Genomic DNA, 15,908 nt, shown 5'->3' with positions numbered 1-15,908 from the left:
TTTTTCTTTTGTTTTGTTTTAATGTCATGTGGACTTTGTTCTCATGCTGTAAATCTTGAACACAATGAGGAATTCGAAACCAAAGACAGTTCAGAGTTCTTCTTTTAGTCTGACTATATATATAGTGATTGCAATTGACCTTGTTTGTTTTACTCTTACTTTCTTCTCTTCATTATGTATATAAATGTTTGTAATTATGTGTTTTCTGTTATGAAGGGTCCCCGTCTAAAACGGTATTTCGAGCAGTGATGAAGCTACCATGCTGAAATAAAACTAAATAAATAAACAAATAAATGTATCGATACACTTTTACGAGCAAAAGGATGTAGGATTATTACTGAACTTGCTGAATGTATTCAAACTCGATCATAAGAGTAATATAGCCCTATAATGAATGTGTTCTCGAACAAACAACACGTATTTTATACTTTGGCAATGGACATGACAAGGCTATTTTTAATGTAACTCGTTCTGCTTTAAAAGCAATACACCAAAACGCTCCCTACTTTGTGTTGATGTGTGGATTATACATCTTCAGTCAATTTCATTTTCTGACCCTACTGTATAGAATAATTTGCAAAGGTGATTTGAGAAACATCCACAGTTGAAAAAATAGTCAGCAAATCGTTTGAAAGAATACTGCTAGAAGAATATGAGAAATAAGATAATTTGTTATACTGCCTAAAAATAATTTCTTTATAAAGATTTTAATAACAATTAAGATCTTTTCTCTGTATATAGTGTTAACATCACGTTTGTTAACGATAACTGCAATTATCTGATTCAGTTGTAAGTACAATTGCTCATGATCTGATGTAAAATATTTTGATTAAGTTTGATTATTTTATAAACTGTAAATGGTATTAACTTTAGATTTAGATTTATTCATTTTCCATTCACAAAGCACAACAAAATCAAACAATACATAGTTAAATTTAAAGTACAACAGCAATCGGAATAATGCATAAGAATTAGAAGGTATAGACAATGGTAATTAATGCGAACTAAAGTAACTTTGACTATAATAGCTATATAAACAGAACGGATGGGCTTGCCAAGAAAAGAAAAGCTTGTACGGGAGGCAAGCCCCTGTAACTTAGTTTCAATACGTTATTACAAAACTATAGTATAAATTAGAAGAGACGGAAGACAGTTTATAAGGAGGCTATATTAAACGAGGCTTACCTCGATAAGCAGATTGCTATCATATAGTTCCAATTTTCAAATGTTCTTGTGATTGTTTCATGTAGATGTCCTTGACAGCGATATTTGGTTATGAATGAATTCTAACTTCAAATTTGTTCAATGTTTACCCTCTACTGAGAAGTCAGAATCCTGATAGAACCACATCAACCACAAATGCATATTTTTTTAATCAATTTTGTAAACAACGATATCTTATGAGCTTTCACTTTTTTGAGGAGTGAAAAATTTACCACCTCTATTATGTACAAGTATAAAACGACTCAGTTTTAACAAGATTATCCTTGAAATACCAATAAGTGCATGCAGCGGAGTGTCGATAACTGCTGAAAATCCATTACGTTTTTACAAAGTTATTCTGCTACTTATCAGTCAATGTGTATGCGACGAATTTCTATAAAAGGGGGGGAGTGAACTGCCTGGTTGTTCTGTTTTAATAACGGAAAACTCTAGAATTTAAGTAAAATAAAATAACATTGTTTTATGAATGTGGATGTTCATGGCCCTGGAAGCAGGGATGCTGGTGGTTATGATCGAAGCAGAACAAAAAAAAATCCTTTGATGGTTGTTCACAAAATGAAGATGGAAGACGGAAGATCGTGTACCTCTACAAAGCTGGGTTGCAACCGAGGAGAAAAACAAATAAATACTGATATCCTGCATTTACCCAACTCGGTCAAGGTGTAAGCATGACCTGATAATAAAAGGCAGTTAAAAATGACTGTTATTTCGTTTTAAAGGGAATAAAAGGTATTGTAAAATTAGCAACAACAAAAATAGTTAACATTTGGTAATGGTTTGAGAAAAATCCATCATAGACTTTAATCCTTTTTTTTGTGACGTCATATGCGAGCAGCTTCAGGGCCCTGGGAACGATTTTGAGTGGGGGTGCCGATCTGTAAGTGTAAAATGAAAAAGGATTTTATTGTATCTTCAGTATATCAACAGAAAAATTATTTTCCTCAAAGAAGTAAATTTGTATGTTTCACTGACGTCATTGTTTGCGTTATAGAGTATTCAACATGATCATGATGATGAAAGATTAATTGAGGGAGGGGGGGGGGGGGAGGTGGCGGAACCGCTAAGCCCTCAGTATAATCAATATCGGGTTTACCTTTTTCCTTTCTGTCAAAAATAGTTTCGCCCTGAAATAACAATCTAATTTATGGTATTTGAATTATCATACTCATCTTTTATCGCTTTATTCCGCTCCATCGTTATACGATTCATCCCCGTCATGATATCTCCACTTTTCTTTCTCTCTCTTCCTCTCCAGCTCCCCCTTCCTCCTCTCTCTCTTCTCTCGTTTTGTATATTTGACTATTGAACCAACATCGGTACAGCGGTAGAAAAATAACAGCAATATATTTCATAAAATTCCACCCCTTCTTTTTTATTTGCTCCCTTCATGACGTAACTGCCTACATTAGTATTTGGTATATGTACAAAGGTTTTATCAAAATCAGCTAAAAATTGATATCACGATATACAATATACATATCGGCACAAAAACCTTCATCTCAATGTTTAGGTACAGCTTGGGCAGAGAAAAAAAAATACCCCTATATTCTACTGGCATGTGATGGCAACATATCAGATATCATCCAGAATGGATTTTCAAACTGTCAAGTTTTCTCATATTTTGACTTCCCATCTAATTTGACTCCCGTTACAGACATTATATCAATGGAATGATGATTAAGTAATATATCTACAAGTAAAAGTATACGTAAATCTCACTCAAATTAGTTACACATGCAACAGTGCATGACATCCAAGCTCCCCAATAAAGCTCAGAAAATTCAGAGAATTCGTTATTAATATTAGCTGAACGACCTCAATTTCTTTTGAAATGATAGCCAATTGCATTTTCTTCATTAAGTGGAAAGTCATGAAGATTTTGATGCTTACATAATCTCGAGCAGGTAGCATAAAAAATATGATTACAAGCACTATGGTTTACATCTACATGTATAATAAACCTACAACCCCTATTACACAGAGAGCAAGGCCTCTGAAAACTGCTGTAAGACCATGAAAATTGCTTGATCTTTCAAAAGTCTTTCAACGAACTTTCAAAGATCTCCGAGGTCTTTTAGGAGTCCTGGTGGATCTTTCAGTGGTCTTCATGGTTTCCATGAGCACCAAAACCTTTTGAAACGGTTCAAAACAATTTTTCAGCGGTCTTACAGAAAATTGGTCTTTTGGTGGTCCTTCAGCAGTCTTTCAGTGGCCTTTCGATGAATTTTCAAAGTTCTTATTAGTCTTTCCATGATCTTTCGACAGTCTCTTAGGACTTTGGTGGACATCACTGTAAAGCGCATGAGGGATCATTGAAAGACCAGGAAAAGTCCATCGAAAGAATTCTGAAAGATCACTTGTGGCATAAAAGATCTCTGATAGACCATTAAAAGATCTCCAAATATGACTAGCAGACTAGTCTAAGCCCAGTAAAACAAGAAGTATACCAATCTCTTCTTCAGAGTTCTTTAAGGGGTCTTTCTGAGCTATTCAATAGAGATGACAAATTTCAGTAATCTTGAAGACTGCTGTCAGTAAGACCTTGCCATTTTTTTTTGTCTTTCGAAGGTCACTCAACCCAGGTGAGGTAAATGGGTACCTGGCAGGAATTTATTCCTTGAAACGCAGCGCGCGTAACAGCTGCACAGCTAAAGCCAGGGTAATTATGCTGCATATAATTGTAGAGCGCTTAGAGACTTCTGACAAAGTAAGTGTTAGGCGCTATATAAGCAAGTATTTTTATTATTAAAAGGTCTACCCTCTGTGGAATGGGGCGGTAGTACAAAATAACAACAAAAAGCAACAAAAAGCGTTAATAGCCTCACAATGCGTTTTCCCTTCTTATTCAACATGTTCAATGTGAAGCAAAACATGTATTATTCAAAGCATGCAACATTAATCTTAGTTCCGGTTAAGATATCCGTCTTATAGCCATTACCTTCTTTTCTAAAAATACATTAAACTCACTTCATATTTACAATTATTCGAAAATAGTACAGGTGATATAAACAAAGAATAAAAAGTTGACGACAAGACTGATCACTCTCAGATCGACGGACATAATGTAGACGGAAGGAGAGAATTAATTGGCTTGGATCCACAGCATAATTATGCATGGAGGAAAACGAAAACGTTTACGATTTGCCGAATAGGTTTGCATTTTTCAACGTCACAACGCAATTCAACTGTCGTCGGCAATAACTATCTGAGTATAAGTTCGTATCAGGAAATCACACCCTCTAGATTTCAGTTATAAATCTATCCTAGACATACTGTCTACGCATGAAGTTATGTATGGTTTCATTCATTTATTGCTGTATTTCTTATCGTAATTAATTTCCATTCTTGTGTGTCAATAACGGATATCATTAATATATTGCATAGGTTTCCACGATAACGTTGAAGCGGCTTGCGTTTATTAAAAGAAAAGAACATCTTCCAAAAACATATAAGCATTATGTCCACATGCTCACTTATTGTACATCCTTAACCCGCCCCCCTCTTTGTTTGTGTTTAACATTATTATGCAAAGACGTCATACGACGTACATACTTAGTATAATCGTGATTTACGCACTTAAAACGAATAAATTAACAGGCACGAATGACTTCAATTAGTAAGTTTACATTAATGATTAATCAATCATTTAAATTTTCATGGAAATCCGAATTTGCTTGCTCCAGATTATCGACTCTGAAAGAAAAAAAATAAAGGGAATGAGTAAGAAAAGAACATTTATTAAATTTTCAATTTCTACAACCATAGAAATATCACAAATCGTACGCTCTACATAAGTAATAGATGATACAAAATATGGCGAGGACCATTGGAAAAACCAAATTGCTTTAGAGAATGCCCCAAAAGAGAAAAATAACAAAATTACAGTAATTCAGATAAGGCTATTATAACGGATATGTTTAAAAAAAATGAAGGTAATATGAATTTCAGTTTATTTAAGATACCAATATACTGGGATAGAGATTTACAAATTTGTGATACGTGTATGGTCGAATCTATGGGGTCATTCAAAGTAACCCCGATACATTTTATATTCTTCAATTTAGAAATTACAAGATTTATCAATTATGATATGTGATAAGTCATATGTGGGACTCTCTTGTTCCTGGATCTAAATATGATATAGTTTTTTTTCGGCTACATTCAGAGATGATTTATTATTTATTATTAATAATTCATACATGTATGCATTATTTTATTTATCTATTTATTTATGATGGATTTAGAGGGTGGAATAAATATGTTCGGTGGAATGCGGTGTTCAACGTGACACGCACAGGTAAACATGCACGTTGAATATCTACAAACATGTATTTATTTAATCTCTCATCCCCCCCTCTCCTCGTCTCAACCCACGTAATAGAAAATGATAGGCAGGTCATTCCTATATCAGACTGGTCTGTGTTCCATATCCATGAAACATGGAAATTGGTTATCTTTTTCAGCAGGGGCCCCACCGGGCAGCTGAACTATGGGCTATCCAGATTGAGGAATTAAAAAGGATCAGACTACACTCGTCAACGACAAATGCAACCCTTGCAGCGGCAACAGTCTACAACCCAAGTGATTTACAGGAAATAAATTCACCATTTTTTTATGATATAAGGAAGGAATTTTATTTCTGAATGAGATGTTGCTTACCATTTAAATTCCCCCTTCTGTATGCCATCGATTACGCAACAGGTGAAGACCATTGTCAAAATCTGAAGAAGTCAAGAGAGGAGAGTAATGGATACTATTATCAAAATGGTACACAACAAAAACTGTGGTGTTAACCGGTGTACATAGAGAACCACACCAGTTGTTTTACACTGGTGTTAAATTGGTGGTGTTGGTTTTTACACCTATAGGTCTTATTACAACACCTTTGGTTGTTACATTTACATTCTTTGGTGTTATGTTCAATCTGTAGGGTGTAATTTTTAACACCTCGGGGTGTGGTCCTCTATTAACACCAACTGGTGTCAGTTTTAACACTACATTTTTTACAGTGTATATGTATAGAAATGTATGTTTCTGGTGCAAACAAAAGCAAAAACCATATCAATTCAATTCATGACGTGAGAAATTATAGCGAGGGATTTCCGCTTAGGCGTTCTATACACAATTCATTACCTTTACAATGTTTACGTGATATTAACTATCGTTCCACGTCGCTCAATATAATTATACACACAATCTATTTTAACAAATTCCATAGGACCTCACTAATAAATAATTGATTGGGTAAAAAGGTCATTTACAAAACCGGAACAAAGGAGGGGAAAACCCCGGAAGGTAATTGTGATTTTATGGTATAATGTATGTACAAGTTATTTTTCTAGAAATGGGTTGGCCTCCTGCAATGTTTCTTCCCACTTTCTTTGGTTCAGTTTATTTAAATTATTACAAATGAGAATTGTGATAGATTGTATATTTTGATCTCTTTTTCTCTAGAGGATAAATACAAGAAACTTGAAAAACTTGAACCAAACCATCTCAATAAAACAAGATAGTGGAGCCAACAGTAGTCCAGATTGTAGGGCAGTTATCCTACTCAAAGAGGACCTGACTCCTAAATTCCCTCATCCAGAGCCAATCGACTCATCTCCTTTGGGAGTTGAGCCCCCTTCGTTAGGTTTTGGGAAAACATAACTTTCCAAAGTTATCAACGTCCAATTAGGGCCCCATCTTACAAAGAGTTACGATTTATCCAATCAATCGTAACTCTATGGAAATCCATCAGTGTCATATTTTTGTCTACAAATAATTTACACAATGTCCTTCGTAAACAAAGAAAAGCACAGTGAATTTTCAAGATAACATCGAATTCCTGATTACATGTCATAGTTAGAAAATATTTTAGAACAAACATGCATTTAACATATGTTGACATTGCTGGCCGTCCATACTTGTGATTGATCACATCATTCGTAACTCTTTGTAAGACGGGGCCCTGGACTAGGCGAACACATACACCAAAGTGTGAGAAATGTTGAGACTTACCTCGAAGACCAAAAGAGCGATACAAACTGCGCCAATGAGAATAAAGTTGTCCTGGACTATTTCAATTGATGCTTCAACGCAACCCTAACATAAATTTATAACGATAATGAATAACGATATCAATCATTTTTACGATGATATGATATCAATAAAATGATCATAGACAAGTTACCTTTTACAGGATCGCGTTATCTTTAAAATGTCTCTACATGCTTACGAAGGGCTTTGGATTTTATTACTTTGGCTTTAGCATGTTTAGTCTGACAAGCCATTATGCTTGCGCACAAGCATTTCAAAGAATTTGAAACTTCTGTCAGGTTCCATTCAACTCCTCTGGGTCTAGTGCAGCACAACGTGGACAAATTTCTTGGTGAAGGAATTAAGGCTAATAATGCTGGATTCGAACCCACCACAGTCTCATTAAGAAGAGAGTCAAAACTACTAGACCTTGACGCTCTTACAACTTAGAAAACGCTCTTACAACTTAGAAAACCTCTTCCAAACATTGAACAATAACACATTTATGTGTATGGAACAAAATAAATCCATCATTATTTTTTTCTTTGACCATGTTCATGATTATGTATCGTGGCCTTCTAACCAACTTTTCCTCATTTGATATGCATGGAGACATACAGGGTGAAATTCCACTTTCTCAGCTAATATGCTGTAGTAGATAGCTACATTTCAATATTCAAGATCCTATCTACCGGTGTGCCACAAAAAAGTGTACTTGATTCGGGACAGAACTCTTCCCTCGTTTATATTGAAGAAGGCTGACTTATCAAGTAGAAAATGACCTTTACTTTATTTTCTGATGACTTAACCCTGTATATTAAACCATTCTAGGTATTCCAAAAGAAAAACACTCACCACGTCATTCACAAGTTCTGGATTAAGGGGCACACCTTTTGTACCCAACTGACATTGCGTTATGTCTGCGTCTGTTACGCAGCACGACACGGGTACCGCTTCGTTCAGAGGACAGTTCTTGCAGCCTACGTAATCAACGTATCCACTCGCACCACAGCACTTGGACTGAAATAAAAACAAAGAGAAAAGAGAGAGAGATAGAAAGCAATCCAAACGAAGAAATTGCCTTCTATATTACGGAAAAATCTCTTCTACACCCGATAAAGGGAATGCAAAAGGGGAGGTTGAACGTCTGTTCATCTGGCAGTCAATCGGATCGGGTTAGCCTTAGCCACTTCCCCGACTCTGTAGTACTGGTTGGGGTACAGGCGCGTAGCCAGGGGGGCAGTGGGGCGGTCACCCCCCCCAAAAAAAAAATGTCCCCCAAAAAGAAAAAAGGAGGAAAAAAGAAAGGAGAAAAGGAAAAGCGAAGGGAGGAAAAGGAAGATAGATAGCTTTGTCTGTTTTTCTTTTTCTTTTTTTTTTGGTAAAAAAAGAAACTCCTTTAATCTTGCTCTAAATTTATTTATATAATTTTTGCTTCCGCGCTGCGCACTGTTAAATGACAATATTGCAGTTCTCCTTTGTTTCCCTCATCCTTTCTCTAACCCTGTTTTTCAACCTCAGCTATATCTTTCTTACCAGTTAAAGTTCAAATGTATACATTAGGGCATGAAATTAGAGTAAGTTTAGGCCGTAGTATATGAAGTTATCTTCCTTTTAAATTGATCCCGCAACTTCTGGTCGGATCGGCTCCGGGCGGGTAAAATCATTATTCCAATTTCCGCCGTCACCTCCATAAAGGCAACGCTTTTCAGCTCATTACTAAAAAAATACGATTTGAGGGGAAACAGGTTCCTAATTTAAAAAGAGGAAGGTATAAATTCGTGTCGTATTAAATAAACAAGAACAATATTTTTTTAAATAAAATTCTATTCTACTTTTTGATATTTCCCTGCACATTAATTTCCTGTTTTACGCCCTCAGTTTGAAAATTGAATGAAATTCTTTATCATTTTAAATGAAGCATCAGGATAAGTCAAAGAAATTATACCTGCATCATCCTGTTTTATATAATTTCGATAAATCACAAAAGTTTCAACTATTTGCGCAATATTTTCAGTTTTAGAAAATCAATTGAATTAGAGCTGATGGGGGTATTAGAGATATCTGCATTTGATGAAACGTCTGCCCTTTGAAATTTCAGTGTTTCATTGCTCTGCGCGCAGTCGCGTAACAGCCGGGGGGGGGGGCAAGCTGCCCCCCTGGCGGATTTCACCGGGGAAAAAACGGAGAAAAAAAAGAAAAGGGCGGGAGAAAGAAAGGGAAAGGGGAAGGAAAGGGGAAAGGAAAGAAGGAAAGGGAAAAGAAAAAGGAGAGGTGAAAGAAAAACGAAGAAGAAAAACTTGAATGGAAAGGGAGGAAAGCGTGAAATGAACGTAGAATGGAGTATTAATTAAAGTCAAAAGCTAAATTGGAAAAACACAGAAAAGGGACAAGAAAAAACTTAATAACAATGACCGGGCTGCCAAAGATAGAAAATAAAGAGCGAGAAGAAAGATGGACCACGTGGACTGCATACAACATTGTCATGATTGTGCTATATGCTTGCTAACTTTTATGCAAATAAGCTACCGGGCTTTGCCCCAGACCCCACGCAGTACGGACTCTTCATTTTTAACCTTGAAATGGCTCTATAACTCCCCTTGTATGGACCCTTCCTACATTAAGCTTTACATTCGATCACTGGCGTACAGGCGCGGAGGGGGTGTCTTGGTTCCACACCCAAGAGCAAATAAAAGAAATTATAGGAGACAACGTATAATGAAATGAATTGAAAACAATGAAATGCGTTGTCTGCTGAATATAATGAATATCTATCACATAATAAAAATTCAATTTCAATAGGCATTTTTATTCCAGCTCGCTTTGCTCGCTGGCGACTTTATATAATTTTTCCCACATTGGTATGTTTTGCCCCCTCAAAATATATAGGTTCAGCTGGGTTGAATAAATGTGTTGTGTAAGAGCTTAATTATGTATATACCCGCATTTTTATTTAAAGTAGCGGAAATCTGCGAGGTTTAAATGGCTTTGATATTAAGAGGTTCCGGGGACTCCCCACGGACCCCAACCGCATAGCACTGTCGTATACGAGTATGGAAGGGTTGGGCCATGGTCCAAAAAAATTCTACAACCAAGAAAAAAAAGGAGGAAAGAAAAGCATAGGAAAAGTGTAGGATATGATTTTCTTTACTGAATATAATTTCAGAATATATCTCAAAGTTAAATTCTCATGAAAATTTGATTTTTTTATTCTCGCTCGTTTCGCTCACTCGGGACTTATTAAAAAGCTTTTTAAGCACATGCGCCATACTGCGCCTCTCGTTTTTTTTTGCTCATCACGCTACTGCCGCAAAGAATCATGTTACAAATTGTAAGCTCAGGCTAGGTTTTCACCTATAGGCTATAAAACCATGTTCTAAAATACGTATTCTTTCTTTTAGAATGGAGACATTTCGCTGCTTTATTTTTGAGACAAAAATATCAAGATTTATTCAGGATGCGACTACCTTGTGTACGAAATCGGAAAGATCATTTGCTTTTCTTTCATGTCTTTCAGAGAACTATTTTCGACAGAGGATGCAGTTCCCGACGCGCATGCCTGTCTGCGTATAAAAGCTATTTTTGCATTTGGCTGGTGTCATTTTTCTTCAAAGGAATTTCATCCATTTTAAGCATAATTAATGCAAATTTCGATGTATTGGTTTCGATTTTGTTGTTTTATTAATCATCTTACCGCTTCTTGGACACCGTCTACTGCTTCCCTAGAGGCATCTGTAATTGGATAAGTTTCGTTAATCGTTGTGGTCATTCCTTTCAACATGCTTTCTTCAATCTGCAAACCAAAAAAAATGGATAATACATTTTCAGGTAAATTGATTAATACCTTGAAAATAAAACACGTTGATACAGTTTTTTAAAGCTATATTCCAAAATTATATTCTGATATATTAGTCCTAGATAAAATTGGAGACTGGGCTTTGCAAAGAAAATGATTGTTTTTAAGCCGAAGAACATTTTTTCTTACTTTGATTTCTTTCATTGTAATTGTGCCCATGAATATGCATGGCATGCGTTTTATGCCATCTTCTGCTATTTCATCTGACAAATAATTGAAAATTCGAATACGAATGCTTAGATTTGGCAGAACTTGATGAACCCATATGGCAGTTACCGGGGGCAATTCATATTCCTGTGATCTTACCTGTTCATTGTAAACGAATGCCAATACACCTGCAGTAATCTCACCGCAAATAATTAGCAGCATCAAGAACCAGTACTGCCAAATAAGAAGATTGGATTGAGGCAATGAGAGGTATTTTTTAATTAGAAAACTATAACTTGATTGGCTTTGTGGGGTGAAAAAAAATGCCCCTCACCTTAAGAACCAACACACATCACAAACTCGAAAACAAAATCACCTCGCCCATACCCATAACAATTTATGTCCAACGATGTACCCAGAGTGTTCATACAAATATCTTTACACTTTACCCACATGATGCACACACACACAAACTCCCTATCTTAGCGAAGGTTTGAAATCTTCTATCAGACAGGCATCATTTTTTAAGATTAGGTGAAAAAAATGACACATAAATCAGATATAAAAGGAAGCTACATGATGTCACGAAATATTGTTTTACTCTACTCAGAAGAGATTGTTTAACGTTGACGAAAAGAAGATGGGGGACGGAGGTGGAGGTAGAAAGAAGAAGTTGGAAGAGACTGGGAAAAGGAATAAAGGGGGAGACATCTGTCCATATTCCGTATCTTTTTTTACACAGAAAGGAGTCTTGTCCCACGCAGCCGACTGAACGGAAAATTAATAAGAATTTACATAAAAGGGAAAGTAGAATTGGATAAGAAAATGCATTTATATATAAATATATATTCATCATCAACAATCGGCTGTTTGGAATTCTACCTTATGTTATGATCTAGAATCTTATCGATTTTAGGAGAGTCATGCAACCTTCGTAGTTCCACAGGGACCACTGCAGCCAAATCTTGGTACCTCTTGGTCCCTTATCCCCCTTTTTTCAATATTCTAATCATTTTCCCCAACTCACCGTTTTCAAGAGGCAAACGCCTTCTTTCATTGCACCACAGCACCCGCAGAATCCCACAATGAAAGTGAAACATCCTATGGCTATTGTCAAAGCACAAACAATCACCAAGGTGTCCTCCGCAAATAGCTCCTGGTAGTCGGCCTGTTTGGCAGTCACGTAGGACCCGACGGTTATAAGGGCGATACCGGTGGCCTGAGAAAGTGATGATAGTTCATGGCGATGTTTAATTCAACATGACCGTTCGTATTTTTTTCAAAGTGAACCAGCATCTTGAGTAAGCCTGGGGCCCGTAACACACACTCTTAAAACTGTTGGGCAATATACTGTCTACCTAATAATTGGTTAAAAGTTTATCAAATTCGGGTTAGTTTTAGACCAATAATGTGTGATTTGAGTGAAAACTACACAGTATTGGCAGAAAACTACCCAAAGTTGGATATATTTATTAAAGGAGAATGAAACCATTGGAACAAGATAGCTTGTGTGAAAACAGAAAAATCAAAGAAACAGATCAACAAAAGTTTGAGAAAAATCGGACAAATAATGAGAAAGTTATGAGCATTTGAATATTGCGATCACTAATGCTATGGAGATAGCAAATTGGCAATGCGACAAAGATGTGTGATGTCACTTGTGAACAACTCTCCCCATTACTTTAGTATATATTTCACTAGAATTGCCTCTTTTATCACATCTATCCATAAATCATGTATTCTGTCTACATGAGGGCATGTAATACATATTTTTTAAGAATACATCATGGATAAAGAGTTTGTATCATCATAAGAAAGAGCAAAAATAGACATTTTGAGGGTATTTTATAGTCCACCAAAGGGAAAGTTGTTCATCAGTGACATCACACATCCTTGTCGCATTGCCAATGTGAGGATCTCCATAGCATTAGTGATTGCAATATTCAAATGCTCATAACTTTCTCATTATTTGTCCGATTTTTCTCAAACTTTCTTTATTCTTATTCTTTGATTTTTCTGTTTCTACACAAGCCTATTTGTTCCAAAGGTTTCATTCCCCTTTAACCAATAGTTATGTGGACAGTATGTTGCCCAACATTTCAAGAGTGCAGAGTTTAACAGCAATCGTCATAGAAGAATATATTTACGATTGATTGCATTGACTACATTGAGCAATCAATCGTAAAAATTAATTGCACGGTCAAGTGCTAACGTTTGCGTTACGGTACCCTCAATGGGCTTGTTGATTAGAGGGATTTTTTCGTTTATGATGATGATAATGGTAGTAGATGACATAAGAATGATGACAATAGTTTTTCATGCATTCACGGTAATGGAACGATGAAATGGTGTATTCTGGAATCAAATGGATAATGCATATGAATTCTAAAATAACTCCATAACTCCACAGTTCCAACATCAAGGCTCTGGTTATGCTAGGGGATTTGGGGGAATACAGTGCCTATGTTTTGATGTTGTTGTACAAAATTATGTTATAAGCTAATGCTATGTGACAATATCAATCAATGTGCGTAAGAAATATAATAAACGCAAATGTTGTAAACCTCACTAACTCTACATCCACTTTCTTTCATTGAATCATAAAAACACGCAACCATATCAACATTATGTTCAAACATAACAACTGGATATGAATACAAACAATTCTATGAATTCTTGTTAAGACTACTTCATTGACAAAATATAATAAGCTCAAACTTACCCATATGCTAAAGTTGAAGATGAATAAGAAAAGCTTGGCGATTTTGGGTCCACAGCCGGCAACCATTTTGAATTTATTTCTCTACTTACTTTGCCAAAAAATATAAGGAATAGTCAAATACGCACACACAAATTATATAGCTTAGTGAATAGCACTCCCAATTCTGAATGAAGTAATTATCACAGATTGTTGTTCGGGTTTTTGCTTTCTTATGGACGTTGTTAGGGATACGGTATGTGGAGATATGACTCAAGAAGGTCACGTAAATATAACGCAAACAAAATGGGCGTTTCTCCTCTATTTTTTTTAATCATTAATTTTTAGTGTGAATTATCGCAACTATTTTCTTCTTTATTCCCTAGTTTCATACGAGAATTTTCAATTTTCAATGGACACCCGAAAACAAATCATCGTCTTCAAAATCTTATGATTTCTTTCAAAAAACAATGAGCAAATTGAGTGTCGGAATAAATTGATCCATACTCACAATGGATGTAATTGCTTATAATTTTACTCGTTATTAACGAACTTTTACCTTTGCCAATTAGACAGTTCGGGGTTGTCCTTATCTTTCCATTTTTGGTTAATGATTCATCTAGGTCAAGTGTTTGCAGATCCATGCAAAATTAATATTTGATAGATGCAATAAAGAAAGGGCATATTTGCCCATATAAGCCCGATATAAAACATGCAGATTATGCGAAGGAGAAAGGTGGGGTGACGATTAGAATGAAGTTATCAATTTGATGTGCTGAAGTTGATTATCATATTGTTTTAGCCTACACTCTGAGATCAAAATAATGTTGAAAACCTTGCAATATTATTGTTAAAACTGGTCAAACCTTATGAAAATGGCTTCAAATTACATTTACTTTCGATGATTGTGCACTGTAAAAACTCCGGCGCTGCTTTAACACCAGCCCGGAATCTATATCTGTCCACACCAGAGAAGTATTGAAATAACACCAGTTTGGAATCAAACCGATGCTATTTTAACACTAAGTGGTGCTGTATATATATCTGGGTGTTAGACCAAAACCAAACTGGTGTTGTTTAACACTTCTCTGGTGTGGACAGATAGAGATTCCGGGCTGGTGTTATATCAACACCGGAGTTTTTGCAGTGTGGTAAACAATTATGAACAGAGGAATAATGTGGCACATATCCCGGGGGAGGGGAATCGTGTCCAGCATGTTCTGCAAGTGGAACGGGATAGAACACTTTCACCCTACCCCCTTATTTAAACGAAATCATATCGAAGTCCAACTTTCACTTTATTTTTCCTTTCCCCTTCTTAATCCTGCACGGTTTACCCAATATTGGGTAAAATGGGAATGTGCATGTTGGTTGGTTAAAAAGATACTAAATATTTTGCAAATTTTACGCAATGTTGCGTTGAAATTTACCCTTAAAACATGCATTTTGCCCAATATGGGGTAAAAAAAAATAACCAGCAAACATGCATGTCTCCTTTTTACCCGCTGTTGGGTAAAATTTTACTGTGTTTTAGAGGTGACTGTTTTTCTCCACTTCAAGTGTGTGTATTATTCTATCGAGGTTCTTGTTGTACAAAAGGGGTTCAATGACTCCTTATTTTAAGAAGAAAACTGACAAATGAAAGACAGAGGTTGGATTGGTTAGGTTGTTAAATAAGTTAATTTGTTTTTATGAATGGCCGCCTCCATTTTCACACGTAAAGAAGTTCTCCATCGCTAGACCTACCCATACTTATCCATCTTATCATGCTAATAGGAAATTTATCAAACCAAATATTGAGACAGTTATTGGTATGCCATTTACATGGGTGTTACCCAGTGGCGTACCGTGGGTCGCGGCATTGGGGGGCACCCGCAAAAATTTAGAGTCACTTAGGGAGCGCGCTCATTTGCCAGGTATACTGCTGACCTAATAGAGACATTTTTTAGATATGCAGTGCCA

General features: G+C 36.0%; 1 protein-coding gene across 1 annotated transcript; it reads right to left on the bottom strand.

The window, feature by feature from the left end:
- Window positions 1-4,398: 4,398 nt before the first annotated feature.
- LOC121412641 (CD63 antigen-like) lies at window positions 4,399-14,242 on the bottom strand. Its single transcript, XM_041605418.1, has 8 exons — window positions 13,971-14,242; window positions 12,276-12,467; window positions 11,408-11,482; window positions 10,940-11,038; window positions 8,101-8,265; window positions 7,228-7,311; window positions 5,884-5,945; window positions 4,399-4,917 (listed from the first exon to the last, which is right to left on the bottom strand). Coding segments are annotated over exons 1-8 (744 nt in total). The 5' UTR covers window positions 14,037-14,242; the 3' UTR covers window positions 4,399-4,916.
- Window positions 14,243-15,908: the final 1,666 nt, after the last annotated feature.

This window comes from Lytechinus variegatus, chromosome 4, assembly GCF_018143015.1.
Source record: "Lytechinus variegatus isolate NC3 chromosome 4, Lvar_3.0, whole genome shotgun sequence".
NCBI classification, from domain to species: Eukaryota; Metazoa; Echinodermata; class Echinoidea; order Temnopleuroida; family Toxopneustidae; genus Lytechinus; species Lytechinus variegatus.
The sequence above is the reverse complement of the archived record's forward strand: the minus strand, read 5'-3'. Positions and strand labels throughout refer to the sequence as shown.